The sequence below is a fragment of the Lynx rufus genome, unplaced genomic scaffold (assembly GCF_022079265.1).
Source record: "Lynx rufus isolate CCGP_SWC_20201006 ecotype Redwood Valley unplaced genomic scaffold, mLynRuf1.p SCAF_1, whole genome shotgun sequence".
Taxonomy (NCBI): Eukaryota; Metazoa; Chordata; class Mammalia; order Carnivora; family Felidae; genus Lynx; species Lynx rufus.
The window spans coordinates 171,420,033-171,447,765 of NW_025814823.1; the positions used below are offsets into that span (position 1 = coordinate 171,420,033).

Below are 27,733 nucleotides of genomic sequence, written 5' to 3' on the forward strand. Positions count from 1 at the left end.
TATCCTTTCAAACAAAAAGAACCAAAAGAGACACCTAAAAATGCCTGTCAAATTATTGCTTGTCTTTCTCTAAGCTAGGCAGGCGAGGCTACCGGAAAGAAGAGATTTGGTAAGTAAGTTACAGTTTTGTGATTGCTCCCGCTCCACTGACTGCATGTCCATGAGCGCCAGCCAATGAGACGTGAGTCTCTTACTCTCTCTGGTAGCATTCGCCAACCTACCACGCTGAAGAAGAAAGCCACACTGAAGACACGAGGAAAACAAGTCAATCCGGTCTAGAGAACAACATTCAGGGAAACAGAGTACCAACACCTTCTTAGAACATGGAAATAAAATATAACTCCGTCAGAGCTACCTCGCCAAGGAGCATGTTGAAAGTCCAAAATAGCACCATTCATCAGTGTCTCAGGTCCTGTGGCAGCATCTCGGTCACTTACCACAAGGAAACAATGAGTTTCAAACTACTTCTATACATCAAAAGAGTACATGGATAAAATATAGAGATATACAGACAATTGATGAACATAAACTACTAGGCTTGTTACATCTAAATGAAAAAAAAAATGGGGACTCTCAGCCTCTGCAAGAAGCAGTAGGGAGCTGTGTGAGTGAAAAGGCAGGAGTGGACCGGTTGTGTGACAGCAGAGGGAGTCTGAGTTGTGGAAGACATCGTCATCGAGAACCAGGCCTGAAGGCCCACCTGTAAGGGTTGTAAACGTGGATTCACAGTGTGAAATTCTGAGCGTTTTCACTTGAGTCAGAATGATTAAAAACTGGTTTGATGATACCTATTTGTCCACTGTAAATTCTCTAAAGCAAGGCTCAGAGTCCCATAGTTTCTTCTTATACTTGATGATTTACACAGAAAAAAATCCCATATATGATACCATGACCTCATCAATACCCATACACCATATGTAATACAAATGGAGGTGTTAACGATTAAAAAGAGTGGAGGTAACTGATGCCTGGGGAGTGGAGTTCACTGCTGCCAAGTGGAGTCAGGGAGGCAGCCTCAATCTTGTCATCCTTCTTGCGGTTCACCTCCTTGGGGACAGGAAGGCTTCCCTGAAAAGCAGGTGGACCCACACACAAACAGATGGACACACACACACACACACACAAAAGGCACTTAGTCATGCTTGTGAAACCATTTGAATTTTTTTGCCTCTCCCTCCCGCCTTTTATCCTTGAACTCCCGATGTTTTGCAGAGTTTACATATTAAACACAGTTCACCTGAATGTAAACATTAGGTCTGTGGGGGCATGAAGTAATTAAACACTAGCTGCCTTGGCTTCAGTAGAATCAAGTGCTTCTCTGATGGCTGTGCCCAGCCATGTGGGAGGCAGCATTCCCCAGAGTCAGGTTTCTGAGGACAGTTTCTAGTATCAGACAGGGCCCAACATGAGGTTGGGTAAGAGGTGCTCATGAGCGTTAATACATTTTGCTTAAAGCATTCAATGGCTGTGGAGGTGGGTAATTGCCTGTTTGACAACATATAATAAAAAAATGTTTAAAAGAATATCACAGCTTGTACAGATGTAATTTATGTATATGGTTCATTCTCTGAACACCTGGCCCAGTCCATGTGGGTCTGATAATCAGAATCACAAGCGGTACCAAAGGTGGGAGTGGGAAAGAGGGAGACAGTGTGAAACCCAGGCCAGGAGAGAGTGAGATCAGCGAGTTTGGCCTGGGGCTATTCTAAATCTGTCCTCACAAGACTGATAAGTGAGGTGTTTGTGCTTCTGTCTAGAATAATCCAACTGCAATGTGACTGATGCTCCATCAAGCACCCGCGAGGAGAAGCTCTCCATCATAACCAAACAGCAAGAGGGCAGGTCAAGGAAGCCCATTTGCCCAAGGTGTAATTGAAAAATACAGGGCTAACCCCGTATGCCCCAATCAGATACGAAAATAGTGATTTGACAACAGTCTGTCTGTCAGCCAAACCATTAATTGCTGTAGTTGTCTCAGGTACATTATCCAATATGGTTTTAAGAGATTTTTTTTTTTCCCTTTTTGCTCAGGTGACATATTCCAATAGGACATTTATAACAAGCTATTTTGACTGGATATGAGTAAAGTAATAATCTTGCTCTGAGGTCTGTAAATTATGGCATTTGAATTTCTTTTTAAGAAGAATTCAGAAGTCAGGGACTTTAAAACAACTTGAAATGGAATAAATGTTTTCAGCAGCCCCAGGATGAACTAAATGTAATAGATAATTTAGCTTTAATAAGTCTTATTTACTGTATAGATTTTTCATGTTAAACATCTGGTATGCCTAAATTTGGGTTTAAAAATTTCAGACTCTGCGAGCATACTACATTTCCGCATGTATAGAAAATCCACTCAGTATGTACTTCAGTGTTCCAGTCTTAGACTGTGATTTAGAAGTTGTTTTGGCACAACTAAATAGCAATAGGACAAAATCAGAAAATTGAATTAAAATATAATTACCACTCACACACAATTAAGGATCTAGGTAAGTTTCCAAAATCATTATATTGGGCAGTCTTTTACAGTTGTGAAAATAAATTTAATCATGACGTTTTGGCATACAACCCCAAGATTTTTTTTAAAAATCCACTATAATCCTGGTGCTTTTAAAATGTGTGTTCTTGCTCCTCTATCAGCCATCAGCACGTTTCAAGATATGGGAGACTTAGGTTTTGGATAAATGAAGAATTCAATGGCTGCTAATTATCACAGGCCAGGAAGGGAAATCAAAAGTTCTTAAGTGTTATTTCACTCAACTGCACTCTATACATGACTGGCCTTAAAGTTGCTTACTTTAGTTCATACTTCGTTCGTTAAGATAGAGTGAACATATAGAACATTTGTCTCTACGTAAGTCTCTGTCTTACTGATCTTTTACCTCCGTGGAAAATACACAGCAAAACCAAATGAAGAGTTGGGTGGGATTCTGGGTAATTTGGGGAGAGGTCTTTCCAGACCAAAAAATACGAAGGAGATTATTTCAGATTTGAAAGTACCATTTTTACTGTTTTTTTCTCTTCTGAGCCCCCCCCAAACATTTATGTCTTCTTTAATTTTTCATGTTCTGAGTGCCTACTGTGGCTTGAGTACTCAGATTTTAAGGCTACCAAGATTAAAACAGAGGCAGAAACAGTCCCTGTCCATCCTGCCCTTCGGCAACTTGCTGTATAGGAGATACCCAAGTGACTGGACATTGCAAGGAAGTGGCGGTAAGCCATGCAGGCAGGTGTGCTAGCAAAGCACCCTGAGGGACTACAACCCAACAAGCCTAGGGGGAGAGAAGCTCCTGGGGAGAAAAAGTTCTGCACATCCTCCCTTTGGAGGCTGGAATTTACTAGATTTTAGCCCTTAATCCCTGTCAAGTCTGCACCCACTGAAGCAACTGTAGGCTTCTGCAGCAGGGGGAAGACTACAATGTAGTCTTATTTCTCCAGAAGTTAGGCCTTGTAAGAATTCAGGCAAAACTAATCCTATCTTCCTCCATTATCCAGCACATAATGGCTCCCAAGGACTGAGGATCTTCAGCAATCTAGAAGGCTGGAGAAGCAGGAACAGATGTGTCCAGTGACTTCCACAGACTGGTGCTCCTGGACGCTCCTGTGGCTCATCTACCTCAAGCTGGGTGGCCCCCCTCTGCTGAGGACTGTTAGTGTATGAATCCCCCAATTACTCAGTCATGTGGCTCGGATCAAGTAAGTCAAAATTATTTTTCTCTATTATGCAAAGATATGCTTTTCTACAAAGAAAGTGCTTGGGAAGGACAAATATGCTTAAAGTACTCTTCACATATGAAGAGAGGAAAGAGATTAACAGAAGACCTGAATCTCAGGATTCATTGTGCCAACCTCCTGGAGGATGCCTCAATGGAGGCAAGGCCGATGACCTGGATGGGCCTTCTAAGAAAAAGGGAGGCATTGTTGACCTCATTGAAGAACTTGCCTAGTCTTGTCACTCTGGTTGATGTCACCAGTATCAAGGACTTCTGGATGGCTGAATGGGACAGAAATAATGAAAACACTATACTCTCTTTACCCCTTCCATTATCATGTCTTACCCTCAGCTGCTCGGACAAATTATGCCCTGAGCTTCTCTGTAAAGGATGTCGAGAGTTACACTACTGCTGTTGGTAAGGTGACGGTGTGGCAGTGTGGTAGGGTTGCGTTGAGGCGGTATGGTGCAGGGGCTGTGCTAGGGGGGTGGTTGAGTGGTTGGTGGTGGTGGGGAGGTAGTCTGGTGAGGTGGGGTGTGTGTGTGTCGTAAGTAAAGCTCCAGTACACTAGCTCACCTCCATCCCAGCTCTATAAGACAGCACAAGTGTAGCTAGAGCATGGCCAGAATCATTTTGTTCACCCACTTTCCTAATAGTGGTTTCACTCTGCACCGTCAGAAGTTCTCTGAAAGACTAAAAGTGATTTAGAACTGTTTTCTCTTAATGCAAACTGCCAGTTGACACAATCTCTTTAAGTTCTGCCTGTCAGTAAAAGGGAACTGCTGAAACCATTTAGTGTAAGTAAGAATTTCTCAAACATTAAAAAGTCAATAAGATCTGGGAAGGCCTCACCATTTGTCAATTACACTTATGAAACTTTTAAATGGAAATTTTATTTTCAGTGCACTTTTTCTTTCTTAATTGCAAAATCAACAGGTCAGTGGTAAAAAGTACAGTCCTCCTCCTTAAGGTCAAATTGATATTTACCTTAACAGGAAAGTCCAAAGGTATCTACCCTAAAAACTGTTGCTGTTGGAAATGGTGCTAAAATCCAAAATGTAAATTTGACAGATTTTCTTAAGGCAGAAAACTGTCATACCTAAGATGTCAGAACAATGAAAGCATGTTTGTAGAAAATATTTTTAGGCCTAAAAATTAGAAGAAAGAAAAATAATAGTTTTTTACGTTCCTTCTGTTTTGTTTCTTGGGGCATTTCATCAGACATTTGGGCACTATTACCAGACAAAAGTGTCATCATCTTCTACCTTTAAGATATTTTTCAGTTTAATCACCATACAGGAGTTTATCTACCCAAGTATGGAACAAATTGAAAACCTGTAAAATGTACATTGGATAAATTGATTCCACGATTCTTATATATATAAGAACCTTTTACATATATATATATATATATATATATATATATATATATATACATATATACACACACACACACACACATATAAGTATATTTTATTTCCAAAGTTATAACAGTATCATGTCAATGGATTATTATTGTAGACTAGATGAATATTAAAAAAGACACTGATTTTTTTTAATTGCCTTGAAATTGAAAAAAAAAATTAACAAAACGGTAGGTAGGGATCTTACCTTAGGAAGCCTTCCCTCCATTTCCTTATTTGGAAATGGTTCTTGACTGACCCAGACAGAGAGCTCTGGGTAATAAACCTACAGAGACATAAAAGCACACACATTCAAATTAAAAACAGCATCCACTCTGAAACCACACGGGATCAACTTCATGAGCTCAATCCCCCTCAGTGTCACTTATTTCCTGATGGCAACTTGGAGCACTGGGGAAGCCCATCACCTCTTTCAGACTGTTGTGTGCTTCCAAATGTATACTGCACTCAGGAGAGTTCTGGCTCAGTGTCTCCCAGGACTAAGTCCCAACAGAACAAAGATGTCAATCAGTGTTACCTTTAGCATGCTAAATGGCAGCATTATGACATGACTGGCTGAGCAAACAAAGGTACTGGGGAGGCCTAACTTTCAAAGCAACCTATGATAAGTATGCTTGCAAAACTCCGTGAGATAAATGTGCCACACACCCATAAAACACTGTTAGGGGTTATTCTGATAATTGATTATAAAGTTCAACATTATGCACAAAGCATGAGGGCAGGAACAAGCGGCCTGCATTCTCCCCAGGTCCATGTGGCCCCTGGCAACACTGTCCCGTGCCTGAAAGTAGCAAAGTGTCCAAGAGAGAGGCAGGGAGATGGGCAGCATCGCCATGAATGACTCAGAGTATAGCAGCTGATGAATCTGGGGGTGGGGGCAGAGCTGGGACAAGGTGGAGAGCGTGAGTCAAACTGAGTAATTCTCTAAATATACAGAGGGTATTATCATAAGAAGGTTGCTGACCAGCTGTTCTCCATCTCTGGGAAAGACAGGAGTAGGGGGTTAGGAATTAAATTACAACATGGATTTAGGTCAGCTATAAGGAAGGACTTGGCATAAGAATTGTTAAATTACTGAAAGAATTTAAAGAAGAAAAACTGTGAAATTTCCTTCAAGAAATTTAGAAACAGAATCTAACAGCCATCTGCCAGAGTTAATTCACATTTGATATAGCCTGGCTTGAAGGGAGGGGAGAGGATGGGAGAAAATTAGATAAGATTCCCTCCAGATCTGATTCACTAAATGCTCTAAATAAGCCTCACATTTAATAAATAATATTGAGAATCACATCTCACTACTAGGTTAACAAGCAGAGGTAACATCTTTGGTTTTGGAAGCAGAGATGTGGTAGCCTAGTCACTGGGCTAAGTGTAATGTTTTCAGTGTCCCAGGTAATCCGCTTGGTCAGGGGGCCTGAGGTAGGAGCAGTGGATGGCTGTGTTGATTCTTTGGGGGTAGTTTAACAGTACCCATCTTTGCCATACTCCAGTAACGTTTATGGCACATCCCAGTTAGTTTTGCATATATCACCCTAATATATCCTGACAATAAACCTGTAAATAGGTCTTCTCATTTCAGAGATGAGAAAACAAAAACTCAAAAAGATCACCCACTTGCCCAAAGCCACAAGTGAGTGGAGGATAGGACATGAACTAAAACTAGATTTCCAGATTCCTTCCCACTACCCCAATGCCCTCAAATCACCCCAGAATGCAAATTGCCTATCACCTCTCTTGTATCTTAAATATTTGAGAGCTCATCCTGCAAGAACTGGACTTATTTTCTTACTTTGGACAGGTCTGCTTTCTGGGCCACGTGGTTCCCCCAACCTGAATCTCCTTTCTCTTGTTCAGCTTTCCCCTCCTGTGCTCAGATCCTTCTGGGAGAATTCTACCACCTGCCTCATTTGGGACAGACAAGTCACCCCTGACACTCCCCCTAACCGGGAATGGGGGAAGACCACAAAATTGCAATCTAAAATATATAAGCTTTTTTAAGGGCTTAAAACAATGTCACAGCATACAAAGTACCAATTAGTGCTTAATTTAAGGAGATTCCCAACTGGAATCAACTGTAGATTCACTTAATATAAATATAAAATGATTACATTTTTACATTACTACTACCTTTAAAAACAGGCTTTAAGTACAATTTCAAATATTACACATGTAGCAAGAAATGAAGTTCCATTGCAAACCAAAAATGTTGACACAAATACATGTAAAAACTTAGGCACACGGACACTATGAGAAGTAATATCAAGTAAATGTTATGTCTCTGTTCTTGAGCTTTTCTGTGACACTCCATCTTAACAAAATGACACTGTTTCCGCATTTAACTTCCCAGGTTCAAAGCATCACTATGAAAGCCGCTCAAGTCCAATCTGCAGGGATAAATAGCTTGCCTCATAAATCATTTTGCTTGTTACTTTTACAATTTGTTTTTTCTAAGAACTTTCCTTTTTTTTTTTAAATAAAAACGATTTTTTTTTTTTTTTTGCCAAAGAACTCAGGAACATGAGTATCTGATAGTAAAACCCACAACTAAGGAAACTTCCTCCCCTAACCCAAATTGGTCCTTTTGAAACACATTTAATTTAGCCACGAATTGACCAAGGGCATTTTTTAGTGTTTGAATCATAAAGTAATCATTGTATTCTTTAGGAAAAAGAAATGTCACTTTGGCCTTGTGGTAAATTCTTCCAGTCTCCTTGAGACTCAGAACTTCAAGCCAAAAATGGCAGGGATAGAGAAATCTTAGTTACATTCTTAAAACTTGCTTGGTTGGTCTCTAAGAACTCAGCATACCCCTGGCTATAGCATCTAAAGTGGATATTTAACCTTTTTTGGATTTGGAAAAAGTTGGTAGATTACTGGAAATACACTACCTACATTACAGCTTGGTTCTTTTTCATACTAGTGGTGTTTTGAGACTCTAAAACAAAGGACTTAAGGGAAAAGATCTAGGACGACCATTACCCTTGCTTTCAAATACCTCAGAATGCCTTTGCCCATGCATGCATTCACTTCAAGTATGGGAAGCACCTGCAGTGTGCCAGGACACTGCTAGATTCTAGGGATTGCAAGAAGAGAAATACAGTTCCTGCCTCTTAGGAGCACAAATCTAGTTGTGCCGGCGGTGGGGGGTGGGCGGGTGGGGGGGCTTGATGACAGACCTTCAAAAAAAGATCATTTCATAGAAGGGTGTTCTACGGGCCGAATTGTGCATCCCTCACATACAAAATTCCTGTCAGAAACCTACCCCCCAGTTGGAATGTGGGTATGTTTGGAGATAGGGTTTTTAAAGAGGCAGTTAAGTTAAAATGAGTTCATCAGGGTGGGCCCTAACCCAATAAAACTGGTGTCTTTATCAGGAGGAAATGAGGACACGGACACACATAGAGGAAAGACCATGTGAGGACACAGGGAGATGATGACCATCGACAAGCCAAGGAAACAGCCTCAGAAGAAACCAGCCTTGCTGACAGGTTGACCTCAGAGTTCCAGACTCCAGAACTGTGGGAAAACAAACTTCTGTTGGTTAAGCCACCTAATCCTTGGTACTCTGTCTTGACAGCCCTAGCAAATTAATAGTGTGCTTTAAGTGCAATTAACAAAAATGTATAGGTTATGTCAAATACAATAGTTGTTGGAACCCGTCTCCACAGGCTAAAGAAACAAAACCAACACTCAGCAAACCATCCAGTTGTGCTGTCATCAGAAGAAATGGGGATGGCAGTGAGCAGATCTGGGAGGGCATCCAACGGTTACCAGACGCAAGCCAAGGAAGATAGTGGGTTCAGGGTAAGGATGTAATGAGGTCCATGTGGGAAAGCACCCGATGGCCAGGAGGTCTCACTGCAGCTCTCAGTGGCCATAATAGCAATAGCACAAATGCAACCCCACAGGCTGCTGTACCCAGTCTTTTACCTGGTTCTGAATATCAGGTGCTGGTAATATATGGGTCAGAAAACAGAGGTAAGTTGATCTGTCTTCCTGAAGCCCATCTGTTCCTGCTGGACCCTAACCCTGTTCATTCTTTTTGGTCCTGGTCAGCTGATGCTCCAAGGGTGGACACATGGCTTCAACTCATTCTATTCATTCAGTTTTCTGAATTCAAGTTCATGTTTTTCATGAAGGCCAATTAATCGAATTTTTTTTTTTAAACTTCATTGAGTTCTCTGTTGTTGGTAGTGGCTTACATCTCAGAAATGTAAGCATTCTGAGTAATACACATGGCAGTACAAAACTATTGTTTTATTAAACAAGTAAACCAAAGTTTGCCATAATCTTCCCAATAGAAGACTGCGTTCTTTTATCAAGAAGATACATATTCTTTTAAATTATTCTATATATTCCATCCCTATTCTTTTAAATTATTCTATATATTCCATATATAAAATAGTTGTTTGCTCTTGCTCAAGCAAAATCCTCAAAACCCTCTGGAATACTATTCTTCCAGAAGTCAGGAATCAGAGAAACAAGCCATATCCTCAACAATTAAGAAAACCTGAGTGTTTGAGAAAATACAGAGGCAAGGAAAATTTTACTGTTTTAAACTGGAGAACATACAAAAGTTTTGCTTGAATTCTGGGAAAGGCTGAGTGTTCGTGCTTGTCACTGAATATATTATTACTTGGTATCCAGATTAGAAAAATAAAATGTGGGGGGAGTCAGAGACAACTCCTGTAAGGTCCTAAAACCACACAAACTAGATTATCATTTAAATTCTTTAAACCTCTCCTAAGCTTTTCATTTAAAATCTTGCAGCATGTTTTCCAATAGTATGGTCCACACACAGAATCAAACAAATTGACATGTTTCCTGGTTCTAAATTTGTATTTTCCTCTCTTCACTTCTCTCTTTAGCAGTAGCTCTTTGAAGAGCCTGTTATAGGAGAATGACCCTCAAAGGAAGGTTCATGGCCATTTCAGAGCCTGAACATCACATATGTATATGGAGCTTACTTATTAATTGGTTAACATACCTTCTTAGCAACCTGCTATGAAGATGTTGCATGGCTTGGTTGTTAATGACCACACTTATTCTATCCTTGGTGGAGTTCTGTGTGCTTAAGGAATGCACACACATGGCCCTTTTATGACTTAACAAGGACAGGTGCCCACCCCCTGCAATTAGGAAAACAGACCAGGGCAGCAGGTGTCCAACCTGCATAATTAATTCTTCAAACAGCAAAGTAGCATATTTCGTAATCTCTGCCAACTAAACAGTATGTGTGTGTGTCTGCGTGTGTACATGTTCTGTTCCGACTAATTGGCTGGGAGGTCATGAAAGCGGGCACTGTATTACAAGGAGAATTTATATGCATATACGTGTACTTCATTTCTGCAGATACCTTTTGAAGTGGTGCTGTTAAGAATCTCCCTCAAAAGCTAGTCTGCTCCCAGGTGTTGTTGGCCATGTGAGAGGGCAGGATGTAAACTGAAACCATAAATGAGTTACAAGGATCATTTTCTCTGAACAGCATTACATCAAAGATCAGATGGTGCCAAAAGATGATGCACTCAGCTCCCTCTCTCTAGAGACCTAGTCTTAGCGATCCGCCTAACCCTGCGAGTGCTGTCTGGAGATGGAGCACACCATGAAGGAAATGCCCTGCAACCAGAAGACAGATAAAAAGACAGAACACTGGGCCATTCAGATAACATATGTCACCTGTGCGCACTCTGGAAAGCAGAGTAAGTGTTAGTTGGTGCCCAAGTTGGCAAACATTCTTGTTTGGGAACTAAATGAAACATGCAGCCACCTAAATGCCACACACACACAGAAGCTGGCTGCGGTAACAATGGGTAATTACAGAGAAAGCATTGCAAACACCTGATATTGCACTCAGCCATAAGTGCCGTCCTGCTAGAAAGGAAACCAGGACCTTTTAGGGCACTGCTGTATTATAGCACCTGCTGACACTCTCAGCTTTTCTGTGGCCCGACAAGTTCTTAACCTGTAGAAACAGGGGTAGAGGAGAAAACTGGGTCTCAAGGAACAAGATGATGAGAGCTCACACTGGCTAAGCCCACTGGCATGAGCTTTGCTTTGGGTGCGTGTGTCCACTATGGGCACAGAAAACGTCCACGTTTTATTCCCATGCAGCGTGTTACTACCTGTTACAGGCAGGCGAGAGATTTAGAATTCTTTACTTTGTGAGTTGGGGTGTCTGAGACAAGCTGTGTAGACTTTCATAGTAGAATTCTTTAAATTCACTCTGCTCGTCATGAAGCCATCTTGAGAGGCCGCTGATGAATATGTGGGAACCTGACAGCTGTGGAATTTTATTTCTAGATTTCAAGGAGGCAGAGAAAGGAAAAGGAAATCTCCTCGCTGGCAACAAAACGAAAGTGTTTACATGTGAAATTAATCGTCAGCGCAAAGAGCTTTCCCAGTCACTCTGTTCCACAATATAATATGCTGCTTGTTTAGCTGCTGAGTCTTTAAAATTTTGATTTCTAAGAATAATAGCAAAGACTTTCGAGAGGAGCCACGAATCAAGTCGGGAGCAAGCCACAAAAGGTTAACACAATGATCCAACTTTGCTTTGCCACCACTATCTGAGACTGTTGTGTGATTTTTCAGGCTTTGATGGTGCCTGGTTTAAGGCAGGCTGCAGCGGCAGCTGGCTAATTTGAGCGTGGTGAACACCGAGGTCAGCTGCAAACGTGTGTTGCGCAAACTCCTCCTCTCACCCCTGCCTCATTCCTTTCCAACAGGAACATGCTCAGCACAAAGCAATCCACCTAAAGACTCCATAAATCCAAAAAAGGGAGTTACTGATCGAGGAATTCTCAGATTTCTGCCAAGGCACCCTCCCCTGGGCTGGAGGTCAGCCTGGTACAGTAATCCGAGCCAAACTGTGGACTGGACTCAAGGAATTAAGTTGAATGCTTCAAATCTTGACTTTTAATGGACGATTTTTCTTTTCGGTGATGAAGACAAAACAAAGTACAAACAGCTGATAACAGCCCAAAGTAAACCAGAAGAGTAAGTACGAGAACAAAGCTTGGACACAAATCTCATAAGGGATATCTAAGGAGAGATTTTTCCAAACAAAGGGAAAAAATAAAGCAGCTTTTTAAAGCTCTGGTTTGAGATTAAGCAGTTTGTGAATGAACAATAAGAAAGTAAAGGCCACAAAAGAAGATATTTGCTCTTTTCAGCAGAAAAAAAAAATACTGGCCTTTGTTAACTAGCAGCAAAACAAAAAAAAAAGGGGGCCCCTCAGGCATTTAAGCACAGCATAAGTTTTTCCTTGACCCCATGACCTCAACAAATATGTTAATAAAATCTTTTACCTCCCTGGAGTGGAACCAGACTAAATATTTACTTAACACGTTGGGTTTCTAAGTCTGGACCACCTTATTCCTTCATACAAATTGGGTTTTACTTGTAATTAGAAATACTATATTTTGCAATGTTTCTCCTACTTTTAAGATGAAAGATGAGAAGGGAGGGGAAGAAGAAAAAGAAGGAAGGCCCCGGGGGTGGGGGGAGAAAGGGAGAAAAAGAAGAAAACTATACTGCGCTCACTATGACAAAGGGCACTTGTGAATTTCTGCATGGTATTTTCTGTCACAAACGAAGGTAATGCTGCTGATATGCTTTCCAATATCAGACATCTGGAGCTAGCAGGACTTTTTCCAAGCACATTCCAAGGTTAATAGGAAACATCTCGTCTTGCTTTTATTAGCTGGTTTAAGTAATGTTAGGTATGCTGAGTTTCACCTTCAAATAACTATAAGAAGTCTGATTTCTACTCACCAAGAATGCCATTTTTTCCTCTTGTCCCAAAGTATGTGCTACTCACGAAAACCTTATGAAAATTTTCACCAACATAAAAGTCCTCCAAAATCAGTTTCTTTTGTTAAAGCCTTCAAAGACTAGTATTTTTTTTTTTTTTTATCTAGACCTAAGAATTTTGGACTTTTCTTGCTCTAGGTGGATGATGAGATAGCCAGTTGCTTTTGAGGAGTTTGTGGAAATATCAAAGCATTCCTTTTGCTGACAAGTTCAAGACTGAGTTTTCCAGAAAGTGTGCATTTTGTCCCCAAGTGCTCATTCCCAAAGAAATCACTCACTCTTCCCATCGGTGTGCCCTCTTCTACTGGCAACTGCAAATAAATCCCCCAGCCCAAGCCACTCTGCAGCTTCACGCTTGCCCCGCACTGCCTTGGTCATTTAAAGACTGCTACCTCTTCAACAGCATCATAACAGATCACCAAATTTGGAGGGAAAAAGTCATTTCTATTGCAAGAGGCTATAATTAAAAGTAGTTTAAATCAGATGCTAGCTGATTGTCTTATAAGTTTGGCTTTTAAAAAAGGAAAAATACAGTCAGATCTGTACCCACATGCTGTAAGTGCTCAGGTCAGAGAGAGGCCACTAAGAAGTTTCCATAACCTGTCCTCTGCGAAAACTGGCAAAAAACTAAAAGTACCAGAGGATAAGAGTAAGATTAGGATGGATGTGCCCCCGTGCACCACCTGGATTTTCAACCTCACTGGCAGGAGGCATGGTCTGATTTAGGAGGGATGAGGGCTCAGTCAGGCAGTACTGTGGGAAGCAAACAAGACCCAAAGGGGCAGCCACCCACCCAAATTGATGTAGGGTTTCAGGGCTGGGAGTCACCGAAGACACACATACATCAAGAGTGTGAAGGTAACTGCAAAAGGAAGAGGAATGCCAACTTGGGAGGCAAAATTACCTCACTTATATTCTAATGGACATGAAAAAGGTAGTATTAGAAACTCAAGGGGTGCCTGGGTGGCTCAGTAGGTTGAGCGTCCAACTTCAGCCCAGGTCATGATCTCAAGGTTTGTGAGTTCGAGTCCTGCATCGGTCTCTGTGCTAACAGCTTAGAGCTTGCAGCCTGTTTCAGATTCTGTGTCTTCTCTCTCGGCCCCTCCCCAACTCATGCTCTGTCTCTCTCTCTCTCTCAAAAATAAACATTACCAAAAAAATTAAAACAAAACAAAGAAACTCAGGCCTTGATTCTAAGTCCTGACTACATTCTCCAACAACACAATACTTTGACCTCATGTTTTTGGTTTTTTTTTCCCCCTCAGTCTCTCTTCCCTTGTAAACCAATCATTAAAACTTGACTTCTCCAAAGGAAGAGAACTATGAACAATACACAGGAGTTGCTGGAACCCACACGGGGAGAGTATGTAAATCTGGAGACCCCAGTTTTCTGTGGAAATGCACACACGGGTTCACTATAATGTCTTTAGGCATGTTTCCCAGGTGTGCTTATTTAATCCTCGGTGTGGTTCCAAGGATGAAATTCACCAATACATCACAGTGCTGCAACAGGTTGAGGCACACACGTAAGGGGATCTGGACTGGCTGCCATTTCCATCATCCTCATCATTTTACAGATGAGAATACTGAGGGAGACACATCAGGGAGCCTGCCCACAGAACCCAGCAGTGGAGAAGGCAGGATGCAAACCCAGCCTCTCCTCTCATAGAATACTGTCTGTCGACATGGACCTCCTCTGCCGGTTCCCCAGGGCCACCTAGAGTGCCGACATAAGCTCCCCCGAGTGCCGGGGCCGGTTTTCAATACCCCAAGTACAGGAGGCGCTGAGCATCTCTGCTTAGTGCCCTAATGCTGAATTTCTGACACCTACTATCAAGAGGCATTTTCTCAAAAATATTTGTTGCTCTGCTGCCTGTGTTGCCCTTCAAAAATAACTTACCTAAAAACCAATTAGCACTGTCTGAGGGCAGAGAGGGTTTGCTCTCCAGTATCCATGTGTTGCCACAGTCCTTGAGGAAAGACTGCTTTTAGACCAGCAACTCTGGCTTGGTTACGTTAAGACTTTGGATCTAATTAAACCCAAGCTACACTGGTCATCACACTTTTGTCTTTTTTCAATTTTCCGTGGAAGGAAATGTTTAGAACAAAACAAGTATCTAGCAATGGCTGCAGCTAATTACAAAGGGCATTTACTGAGAAACCAAATTGTTTTAATATGACCCCCAAATGAACTCTCAAACAACTTCGCAGAGGGCCTAGCAATGCACAGTCTAATTCAGAAGATCTTTCTTTCATCAAATGTATTTGAAATCATGTTCACCGTAACTTTGCTTTCCAATATTTCAATTTAAAAACAAACTGCTTAAAGGAGAATTAAAACCTTATCTTTATCAATGATCTTCAAATATAGAAACCATATATAGTTGACCCTTTAACAACATGGGGTTCAGAGGCACCAACGGCTTGTGCAAAAATCTGTGTGCAATTTTTAACCCCCCCGTAACTTAACAGCCATAATTAACACATTTCATATGTCATATGTACTGTATTCTCGCAATAAAGGAAGCTAGAGAAAAGGAAATGTTATTAAGAAAATCACAAGGAAAATACATTTACTGTCCTGTATCTATAAAAAATCTGCATGTAAGTGGACGGGCACAGTTCAAACCTGTGTTGTTCAAGGGTCAACTCTACTACATAAAAATATGAAATCATCCTAGTGGAGGAAGAAACACTCATTAGCCCAGAGAGACAGTGTATAAACTACTAAGAATGGTAATTCAAGAAAGAGAAACAAATTTAACCTGACTCCGTTTGGAAACATTTAATTAATGCAGAAGAAATGCAGATATTCCTAAAGTCAGAAAAATGGAAACACAGAGACGGGGTAACAAGCCAATTAGCTATTATCATCATGAAGGCACTAAAGAGCAAATAACAAAGCAGGTGATCCTCAGATTACACTGATGCAATGTATTCCATCCCACTCAAAAATACAGCGTCCCTCTGGCTTTGTCTAAACAGTGTAAGAACAGCTGATAAAAATTCACAATAATCAGATGAATTGCTCTAGGATGCCAAAGAACAAATTTAATTGAATCCCTGATTGAATTGATTGTGACAGTGTAGACAGTTAAGCCTCATATAATAAAATTAAAACTTTAAGAGCAGTCATCATGAAAAAAAAAGGAAAAAGAATATGCTTAATAAAGATGAAAAGATGTGGAGACTTGGCTCCCAGACCTTGATAACAAGATCAGAACAATTTAAGATTCTATTATCAAGAAGTGAGCAAAATATGCAAGGGCCTGGGGCATTTCATGATGTATGATTAGACCCAAGTCTCCACAGGGCAGCATGAAATGGACACTCAGTTATGGTCCAGAGCATCCAGGCTCCAGAAACAGTCAAATCCACTTAAGGAAGGATCAAAATTATGAACATGAGGACTCAGAGAAGATGTGGGCAGAATTTCTGATGCTGTATTAACTGAATTGGTTGGGTATATAATCTCAATTATCCAACCAATTAATCAAAAAATACTTGCTGTGTCCTTAATTTTGGTGAGGTATTCACTATTTGGTAGGTAGCTTTCAATCCTACAGAATGAACATCTTACCAAGAGTACATCCCACTACTTTGGGCTGGAAGTGCCAAAGCAGCAAGCACATTTCTTCAAAAGAGTTTTTTTTTTTTTTCTCCCTTGGAACTAAGCCATCAAATCCTGGGGTGTCTGTGCAGGAAAGGACTGGACTTGTAATTAAGTCCTGTTTTCAAAACTGAATTCTCTGGACCATACAACAACTGGAAGTCCCTGATAGTGCATGTTTCAAAGAGTGGTTCCTTTCCCTGCCCACTCTTCATTCCTTCAGCCAGCATTCACCGAGTCCCCCACAATGCAGCAGGCACTGGGCTAAGTGTTCAGCCATGTGCTGCCAAACCCACACAGCACACTGACAGGCTAAGATTCAGCAAATGCCTGGCAAAACAAGAACAGACTTTCAGATCATGATCCCAGTAAGCCTTCTGGGTAACTTTCACTACCATCATTTAATGAAGGGCATGAAACAGTACTTCTTGGAAAAGTACTTAGTAGCAATCCCTTACTTGGGTCATGTTTATTACTATCTTAAGTAAGTTTTATCCCTCTGACTACCAACTCTAGCTTTTCCTTGACAGTTCTGAATGTCGGTTGCCTAAGATGCACTATCTTCTCCTAATTTCTCTTCTTTCCTGTCCAAGAACAGGTTTTCCATCCGACACTGACTTTATCCAACAAAAGTGTCCTCAAAATGCCTGGACCCACTTTAAACACAACAACTTTTGTAGATTTCTCCCTGTTCAGCCACCAGACTGCAGTACTTTTCCCCGCTGGAATTGTATCAAACGCAGTTCAGACAGGAAGGCTGTTACCTGCCCCAGTAATCAAAGGACAGTGGCGTGTGATGGTGATCTGAGTACCGGTTGGAGTGGAGAAGGGAGAGGAGCTAGAACTGGACAACCACACCAGAACTTCTGTGCACATTATGAATCTCCCTCTTGTTTTAATTACTTTTTGGTAGGAGTCTTTGGCTCATATTATTACTGGCAATGACTGCTGAGCTATTCTCCCTTTCTTTCCAATCAATGGCTCTGGTTCCCAATTTCAGCTTAAAAGGGGCAAACAGACCTTCCTTTCATTGGCCACGTTCTCTTATGTATCTTCTCTTTCTCCTTTTCAAACACGAGTCCCATTTGTATTTTTGTCTATGAAAGTAAGGATGAATGCTGAACAAGCACAGCCTAAAGTCAAGGGCTTCAAAACATCTCCAGCTAGACAATCCTAACACTTTTAAGGCACAGCGTTAAAATGGGAGCCACTCGAAGGTAATAATAGGCCATGATTATATTTATGAAGATTTCATTACCTTGCGAAACCAAAGCTGATTATGCTTTACCATCATGACCGCCTCAGTCAGGTTGCTGAGACACAAACTGTGGACCTGCTAGAAAAACAGCATTAATAACCCAGCACATAATGGCTCTCCACAGCAATGTTGCAGATGAGACGGGTGACTCTACCCTGAGAGGAGGTTCCTCTTTCAGCAGGCCATTCCAAGTGAACTTTTTGGACTCTTTTAGGACCTCTTCCGTCAAAAGAAGTATAAAAGAAAGGAGCACCAAATGTAGGAGTTGTTCCTGTACTGTGTGTAGGTTTCACTTAGCTATCCCCCTACCTCCCTACCACCGAGCTACCTTTAATGATTATTGCGAGGGGCTTTTCAGTAGTAAATTCAAAATCTACCTGTGCTCATCTCATTTCCTGGGCCATAAATTTTACAACCTGAGCTGTCACAATTCTGCAGAGTATTAGGCTGTTACTAGCTATAAATCTCAAGGTGAGTCGCCTGGTTCTGCCCAGAAATAACAGATCTCCATGTTTCCCCAACTACTGACTCATTCATTTATTCCACAGACATTTATTGATCACTAAGGATGTGCCAGATCCTGGATAGGTACTGAAGCAACAATCAGACTGGTTCAGAGACATGGGATCTGTTCCAACGTCCCATTAGGACATGTCAATGAAAGTTAGGGTTTCCTTCCACTGTGCAGAAAGAGAATGCCAGTCAACTTCACTAGCTGTTCTAGAGTTCCCTCTCAGTGATGAAACTTTTCCACATCTGAATTCACCATCCTGACTAGAGAGGAAAAGGAAACAAAACAAAACAAAACACAAGGCATCACAGTCTCAACTGCTACCAAAGAGAGAGGTGATGATGCCCATGTACTAGTGGTCAGTGTTCTTGTTTCAAGTTTACAGACCTGGAGGGTAGAAAAACAGATGGGCAGAAATAAACCAGCCAATAAGTAGAATATTGTGTGATGACTGTATAGAGAAAGCATGAGATTATTCCTACTGGATATGCAGGGGTGAGTTTCGTAGAGGAGCTGTTATTTAAACTCAGTCTTGAAGAATGGCTTTATTCTGTCAGAAGGAGCCTTCTTTCTAGGATTGAGTAAGCAAAAGCACAGAGGGACTCCTGGGGTATGTTTAGAGTAACAAGTGCCTGGTTCCTCTAGGAAAATATATTCCATTGTGGCCAGAAATAAGATTCGTTTACATGGTTCCTGACATGACTGCCCACTGACAGAAACTAAATTTATGAAGGTCTAAACACAGAAATTAAAAAATAAATTATTTAAAAGTATGAGGTGAGAGTAGGCATAAAGAATTCAAGGAATGACGTTTACCTATGTTACTTTTACCAAGAGAATCAGGTAAGTCCAGCCTCATCTGAAGGGACTAAAAGAGTTAGTGAAGTCATTTCACATTGAAAATCTTGAAGCTGATGTAGTCTAAGCTACGAGTCTAGGCTGTAACCAGAAGAAATTCAAGGAAAATCCTTCTCAGTCTTGGCTTTCCCCAACTTCTGTGTGTCATGTGATGAGATTCCCTTCAAATGGTCACTACACTATTGACCAACTTAGTAACAGCCTGTAGGCCTCAAACTGTAAACAATTTTATGATCATGATGTCAGTGTTGGCTTGAATTTTGAGTAAGTGTGTCTGACTAATCAGGAAGAAGTGGAAAGAGGGAACCAACCGGGTACATGTGGTTACAACTGATTAGCACGTGGCTCCACCCAGTTAGCCTCATGAAGGGAAGTGTGGTGCCTCCTCTCAGGCAGCAGTAACGCCCTCTCCGGCCACATGGGCGCTAATGAACCTGCTGTAATTGGCCAGTGGAAATGGTGCTACCTTCTCAATAGAAAGGGGTTAACAGTGCTCCCTTCTTCTTTCCCAATTCCTTGTAGCTAGGGGCCAGCCTTCTCTCCACCACTCCACCCCAGCCTGAGGACAGGGAGATGCAACAACAAAATAAGCTACCATCTAGCCAGGAGTATATAGAAGTGTGTGTTCCTTTCTGTTGGGCACAATCAAAAGGCAAAGAAGCAGACAGGTTGGAACCTGAGTGATGGCCTTGGGCCAACTCTAAGATGCTGGCTTGGTGGCTTCCTATAGCTTAGCACATCAAGTCCTTGGCTTCTAGATCTAGTTTGTGCGGTCTGTGCTTGATGGCACAGAGGCCCTAAATAGGACAGTCTCTACTGTGTACAAATGCATCGTGCTTACTCTTGCAAGCATATGTTTCTAATGTATTCCCTTCACCTGGAATACGCTTCTCTCTCATCTAAATCTATCCAAATATCCTTAGTTCTTCATTCACTTAATAATTATTAAGGACTAGTGTTAAGCCCTAGGGATAAAAGCTTAAGAAGGCATGACACCTGCTGTCAAGGAGCAAATAGTCCACTCCTAGGTTTTCAGTTGAGTGCCAACTCCAACCAATTATTAACGGAACTCTATACTGAGGATTCTGAAATCCGATTCAGGCTGAATAATAATAATGGGTATATCAAGCTTGATTAGCAATGTCTGCCACATGGGTAGCAGGAGTTCGTGATGGCATGCATGCCATATACTTGCCATCTCTGGGTCTGGCTTAATTTCTACCTCCTAAAAAAAAAAAAATTTCCCCTACAATCCCCATTCCCCAGTGTTCAATAGTATCATTCTTCTGCATCTTACAATTTAGAACTAGATTCTATTGCATTACATTAAATTTGTCACACGTTAGCCTTCTTTCCACAACTAAAATCTAAGCTGACTGAGGGCACAGGTCAAGTGTGCATCTTCTGTAATGCAAAGAACCAAGCACAAATAAAATGCTCAAAAAATACTTGTTCAGTTGACATGGGAATAGATGCACAATCGCACCAAGAACTTTTCTCATTTTCTTCAGTACTCTCTAGTCATGGCACCTTTGTGTTCTCGAGGTCATTTCCATAATATCACAGAATCTGATTATAAAGTGGGGGATTTAAAGTTCCAGTACTGGGATCAAAGCTCCTCCTGGATCCTGGAGGGGATTTTCATGGCTACAGGAAAAGTTACTGTTACCTCTAAGTTACCACAGCTGGATCAAACCTAGCATATCACCAGGTTGATCAGAGTGTGGCTCCAAAGCTGGTAAATGTGAGCAATTGCAAGCCACTCTCTTTTGGCAAGTGGCTTTCTGGACTAACCACAATTTTTTTCTCTTGTTAGTAAATAATAGAAAATGACTGACTGTGAAAACTAAAATTATATTCACTTCAACTTCCTACCTCTTAAGAAGAAGGTAAGGGTACAAGTTACTTCCAGATCACCAAAACTAAACATGATTAAGTCTTAAGGATGAATTTTTAAAAGTCCAACCCAATATTTATTGAACTTCTAACATATATTTAAAACTTTATTAAGCGCTCTATGTGAAATTTATAAACCCTCTGGGAGCCTGTAATTTATTTGGTTAATGAAAGAAATGAGTATGATCCAACCAACCAATAATGCAGGAGAGTATAATCTAGTGTTACACCCAGGTTAACACCATGTCATGGCTACTAATAACTGAATTGATATTTAGAATTTAGTTGAGAGCCATGTTAATGCTTAAATCCCAAACCATTAGAGCTGCTAAACCATTAGCTGCTGCTAATCATGCCCTCACAGATCAATTTCAGGGTCACTGCTATTTTTTAAACCAGTAAGATAGAAATCTTTGAAGCTGTCCCTACCTGCAAAATATGTCTAGAAATACCCATTTCAGATAAATTTAGACCCAATAAATGGTATTTTTAGCAACCATGATTTCTACAGATGTGGGCTGAGATTTATGGTTAATCTGTTTTCCAGTTCAAAGCAAAGGAGCAGTTTAAAATTGGAATCTTTTAATATATCGTGATCAACCAATATGACATAGTCCAAGTACATTCAATACATTTTCCTCTGGTATATTCAAATTGGATTTGCGGATATGATTTCCTTATCCCTAGTCTTTTCCCGTAGAACAAAGGAATTACACAGATAATTCAGGCAAATCCTTCCCACTCCTACATCACTCCAGGAACATTCTGAATAACGAAATGAATCAGATGAAATCAAGCTTTTTGTTTTGTTTTAAGCGTAATTATTCTGATAACTATGTCAGTGCTCCATTTCACTTTGGCTGTGAGGATAAGACCTTAGGAGACTTTTCAGCCAGGAACAGCACTAAGGAAAAACATGTGGAAGACCAAGGGAGCCGGTATTTCACCCCAGGGCTCCCCATCCCCAGTGTGGATGAATACTTAACGTATAACGCTTGTAATCTAGAGGTTCCTCATCTAATTTAGTGAAGTATTCACATTTTAGAAGTTTATTTTTCTACTTCAGAAGTACTCATTTCAGGATTTCAAATAAAATGAGTGTCTTTAGTATTTGATGATGATCTGCTTTACATACAAGTTTTTAAGAATTCCATCAGGTTAAAATAGAGTGAGACTCCAAATAACTGTTTATTCAAAGATTTCTGCTCAAATGCCTTCTACCTGAATTATCTATATAACTCAAGATGAAGCTGGGCTGGGGTTAAAGCCGGATAGATCATCCCTACTGTCCTAATTCCCCAAACAATCCCCAATCTCCCCCTTACAGTGCGCTGGAAGGCCTTGTGTAAAATAGCACCAGATAAAATTACCCTCCTAGGTACTCTTCAGCAACTCCACAATCAACTGAGCAACCTATAAATTTACATTCCAAAGCCCAATGGCACAGTGACCAATAGTACCTCATTCCTCCTCAATCTTTGTCTTTCTCCTTTAAATAAGAAAACCTTATGTTAATGGGGAGATTATTGAAAGAGTCTCCTTGTAAGCCATGAATGCCACTTCACAGACTGTACAAAAAGCAGAGCTCTATGAACAGTACAATAGAGTCAACTCATCTTTGTGAAAAGCTCAGCATCAGCCTTACAGAGAACTTAAATAGTTCCAATTCCTAGATCTCTATTAAAACATAATGAGTCCATGCTTATGCCACTGTGAGTCCATGCACACACATACGCAAAGGCAAGTTTACTGCACAGAGGGTAGTCATATTGTAAATTGGGACTTAACCTTGACATTGGATTATTTTTTCAAGCTATTCAAGATCATCTGCTCATTCTGAAGTATTTTCTTCTCATTGATGTATCTGAAGCAAGTATCTTTCAAATAAAACACCTAAATACCAAAAACCCATACAAAATATATCTTAGATATTCAAATTTAGCAAAAAGCCAAATATAAATTACCGAAAATCTCTGCAGACTTGCAATATCTTGTTAATTGCAAAAATAAATAAATAAATAAATAAATAAATCAAACAAAACAAAACAAAACAAAATAGGCAACTGGAAAAAAATGCACATGTACCAGATAACCTAAAAAGTTTGGGAAGGAGTTATTGAAAAGAACACTCTGGTCAACTAAGACACAGCAAAGTAAACTCAAAATTGCACCTTTGACAGTACTCCTGAGTTGTATAACAATATATTTTAACTATGTAAATGGTGCCCCCAGAATTGCCCTCAGAGAGTCCCCTACACAGAATACACTGTGATCAGTGCCTGGGAGAGTTAACAAAGTGGTTGTATTTTTCTGGTAATGCAAAGACACTCTAGGAGTCTTGAGTGTCTTGAAATTATTGTTGTGAAACATCATCATTTTAAGGTATATTTAAAATGTCTAGATACTGAATCGTTCTGTTTTGAATTCTGAAGTCTACCTGTAATTTTGTACCCTGGAATGAGCTGATTATAAATTTGTATTTGGCATAAGCCCTTAACTAAACCAGATAAATACACTGAAATGAGATCCTCTTTAGTGTTTTAAATTATGTAAATGGAAATACATGTTTAACAGAAAAGGCATGTTCATATATTTTGCAGAGGTGGCCAGGTATTAAATCTGCTGCTTCCCTAGAAGAAGTTTCCATTGTACGTAGGCTAAGTCTTCATGTAAGCTAGTTACAGAGATCAGCAAAGTAAAGAAAATAACTCCATTTTGCCAAAAAGGATAAAAGGAGGTACAAGATGCCTCTAATAAGTTTTTTAAAGAATATAATGAAACTTTTTTTTTTAACATTAATAGGTGCAGAGACTTTGAAGGGCTCAGGCTTCCCAGAATAAGCAAATTGTTAGAAAGTTACTTGGAATCACCCACAGACAATAACTGTCGGTGGTTTCATTTCAGGCAATGGGCTTGTGCCAAAAGGGACTGACATCTTGATGAAAGGGTCACCAAAAAGTTGTGAGAATTTTTCCATGAGTAAAAATCCTTCCAAGAGCAACACACTGTGATTTCTCATTCTGCCACCATACATAAAGGACAACTGTAAGAAATTAACAACATGTAATAAAAATTCAGATTTACTCTTCTGCACTCAAATTGTTCCAACTTTCACTCTCGGCTTTGGCACACACGCTTGCCTTTCACGAAGCTCATTCCACTCACTAATACAGAAACACGGTATTTACTCTTTGAGCCTGACCTATAGTCAGTTTTTGACCTACAGTCAGGTCTGCTAGTTTTGGCAGAGTCAGTGGTCAAATTTATGTTTAACCAAACTGGTCACCTGACATATTACAGCATATGTGAACCTTTGTGGTCTGTCCACCTATGGTGGCACAGAGGGTAAGACTCTGGATAAAAAGCGACAAGACAAAGTGATGCGGCCAGTCTCAGTAAAAGAAAAATAAACAAAAATACTGTGCAGCGGTTCATTTTATTACCATCCTAGCACTCTATGACAGTGGCTAATTGGAACTTAATAGGAAGTTGGGAACCATTTGCACAACACCTGCTGATCAGTTTACTTTTCTGTTCATCCCTTTTGCCCGTCCACCTCAAGTTCCTTAATTTGGTCACTATCCGCTAAGTCCGAGCAAGAGCTACTTTCCACAAGGCTTTGCCACCCACCTGTTGAACTGACAGGTGAGGCACACACAAAAAATAGAGAGCTTACTTGCTAATAGGATTCAAACTGAACTCATTTAATTGCTCTGATTCATTCTTCTCCCTGGAAGCTTATACTTGGGTTGTTCTCAAAGAAAACACCAAGTATATCAGATTTAATTTTGATTCATTAAATTCCACCCTCGATTAAAAAAAAAAAATAAAACCTGAAACTAAATTTGGAAATCACACATTCTGAGTGGCAGAAAGGTGTTTTAAACAGTGTAGACATCTGCAGTAGGACATGTACTTAAAAGTTGCCTGACATTTCGATTATTTTCTTCACAGTCCAATCTTATTTCCAAGGAGGAAATTTTTCATAGAAGATCAGTATACTTATTCAGCTGTTTTTAATGTGTATTTCATCTGTTTCGCTCTTTCCACAGACATCCAAAATGAAACTGTCTTCTGTGTGTATCACAATGCTTGTCACAAATAGTCACCCTTTCATTCAGAGGTAATGTGCTTGACTTCTGAAACGGAGCAGATGCCTCTGAGAAGTGAAGTTATACATCAACAATAAGTATCAAGGCTAATTATATCTGAGATACAATAGGCAGGGTATATGAAAGTAAAATAAAGTCCAAGCTCTTCACATATATTGCTCTTAAGGAGAGCAGACTGTCCAGGTGTTTGATGAGCAGGACACGGACCCCTACTCTGAGGGTGACTTCTGGTGAGCTCTAAAATAGGACCCATTGCTTTGTTTGAGCCCTACGACTGCCACCTCCCTCCGTGCATGTCACAACACACTGCTCTTCTTAAAGAACAGAACGGTTTCTGTTGTTCAAGTTAAATAAATCTTTGCTTCTGAAAGAGGAATTTCAGTTTCTGTTCAAAATGACTGCAAATCAAAAAGATCTAATTCACCACATCCAATTCATATCAATTGCTGCACTGCAAAGCTCCCACATGCCGGACGGAGAAAGACCCCTTTAAAGGTCAAATGGGGTAGGAACAATAAGGGGTTGAGGCGGGATGAAGGCGTGTGGTTGATATTTATATGAAATCAAGACACGAGAACCTACTGAGAATTGCCTCTGATGACCCATTCTTACCATTTTGAGAATCGTAACAGTCTTGGCCTTGCACCCTCCCTCTCTTCAGTCCAGGGAGATCAACCTGCAAAATATGTTTAAATACAGAAGACAAATCGCCTCACCGCAGGTCAGGAAATGAAAAATGCCGGTTTAGAGGTTACAGACAACCATTTTCTGTGGTTAAGATAAGTTACATGCAAATTATTGTAACCACTGGGGCTTCTCAGAGAGCTTTCCAAGGGTCTATAGGCTTAAACAGGGGACAAAGAAATTCCTGGTACCTGGCTCTGCAGAGTCCTGGGCTATTCTTAGTGTTTGGTTCCTCTTTAAATTGCGGGAGTTCAAAAGGTTTAGTAACTTAAAAGTAGAACCAAGCGATAAAAATAGATTGTTTTCTGGCTGCTCTTTGTTCCCAGACATACTACTGGCAGTATATTTGCAATCAAGACAGCAGAATAGGAATCAGCCTTCCACCGTGTAGTGTAATGCCTCAGAGTGGGTATTTTTGGAAATGGCACTGCATTACATAACCTTCCGTGTCTTAAAAAAAAAAAAAAAAAAAAAAAAAAAACTACACTCGGGGAGGGGGGGGAGTCAGGAATATACACCATTATGCCCTTCTCTTTATACCAAATAAACATTAATGTACATGCTGCAGTGATTTTCCTCTCCACCTTTATGTCGTTAGAACACGGTTCTTTTGTTAACATAAGTTATGACAAAAATTAAGATGAATGGAAAAACTAAAAGTTCTCCAACAGGGTATCATAAGCTCTTAGAGTTTTCCTATAATGTTATTATAGATACACATAAATGCAAATCAGATTGTTATCATCATCATCCAGCAAAAAGCAGTCATGTATTTTTAAACCCTCCCTCCCCCAAAGTTCAACTGCTTTATAAGAAAATGCAGAAAAAGTGTTGCAAGATCGAATGCCTGAGAAGACCCTTGGCGGCGGCAGCAGCGCTGAGAGAGTAATAAAGTGTATGGATGGAGGGATACAAATTCATTTAATAAAGAGGGTGGGGGTGCATGCACCAAAGTGCATCTAATGCAAAGAAACAAACCAGTCCCTAAGAATGCTATATGAGCAAGAAGAACAAAAATTAACCATACCAACAAGCAAAAAACCCCACCCCTTCCCAAAAGAATTCTCCCTCTCAACTTGTGCATTAAAAAAAAAAAAAAAAAAAAAAAGCTCAAGTTAAATTCCAGCCTTAATGCACCAGGACCAAAATGCCAGAATTTCTTCAAGGTACACGCTTCAGCTCTTTAAAATTTAGAGGGAAGAAGCATGAACTCTGCAGGGTTGAAGGGTCCAGCTAAGAGCAATGGCAAGAAACCGACACAAAAGAGAAAGCAGCGCTCCCGGCCGGGGATGGGAAGGCATATACTTACAGACAAAAGCCCCGCTCCCTGTTCACTCTCTCCTCTCTACACCTGAAACACAAATGTGGATGAAAAAGGGCATCATGCTAGAAAGACAGCTGGGAGGGGGAGGGGGAGGGGAGGGGGAGGGGACAGGGGTGGAGGAAGAGGAGAGAGGAGGGGGAAGGGAAACAAAACCCAGACCGGCTTCACTTCCAAGAAGTACAGCCGTGGAAAAAGGAGGGGAAGGTCTCCCTGCCTCGCGCGCTCTCTCTCCAAGAGTGTGTGTGTGTGTGTGTGTGTGTGTGTGTGTGTGTGTGTGTCTTTCTCTAAGAGTCTCAGTCTCTCTCTCTCCTCTCTCTCTCTCTCTCCCGCTCTCCGCTGCCAGTGTGCTAGTGAACAATGAGCTAATTCTGATGGGGCTGGCGCTGCGCCAGCGCCCCAGCCTTGCTGCCACTGTGCGGCCGCAGCGGAGCCAGACTGCTTACTCTGCAGGAATCGGCGACTCGGGGCCCCGTCGGCGAGCGGCCAGCAAGCGCGCCCCGGCACCCCGCACCCGAGCACCCCGCCGCCCCT

General features: G+C 40.9%; 1 protein-coding gene across 2 annotated transcripts; it reads right to left on the reverse strand.

Annotated features, from left to right (window-relative positions):
* Nucleotides 1–27,733, reverse strand: NREP (neuronal regeneration related protein). Of its 2 annotated transcripts, XM_047090202.1 has the most exons (5): nt 27,646–27,733; nt 27,188–27,229; nt 25,807–25,870; nt 5,325–5,402; nt 1–1,068 (listed from the first exon to the last, which is right to left on the reverse strand). In XM_047090202.1, exons 3-5 carry the CDS (start codon nt 25,807–25,809, stop codon nt 943–945), a joined length of 207 nt encoding a protein of 68 aa, XP_046946158.1. In that variant the 5' UTR covers nt 25,810–25,870; nt 27,188–27,229; nt 27,646–27,733; the 3' UTR covers nt 1–942. The 2 variants fall into 2 exon arrangements, with proteins under 2 accessions (XP_046946158.1, XP_046946163.1); XM_047090207.1 differs by lacking the exon at nt 27,646–27,733 and having other exon boundaries at nt 27,188–27,378.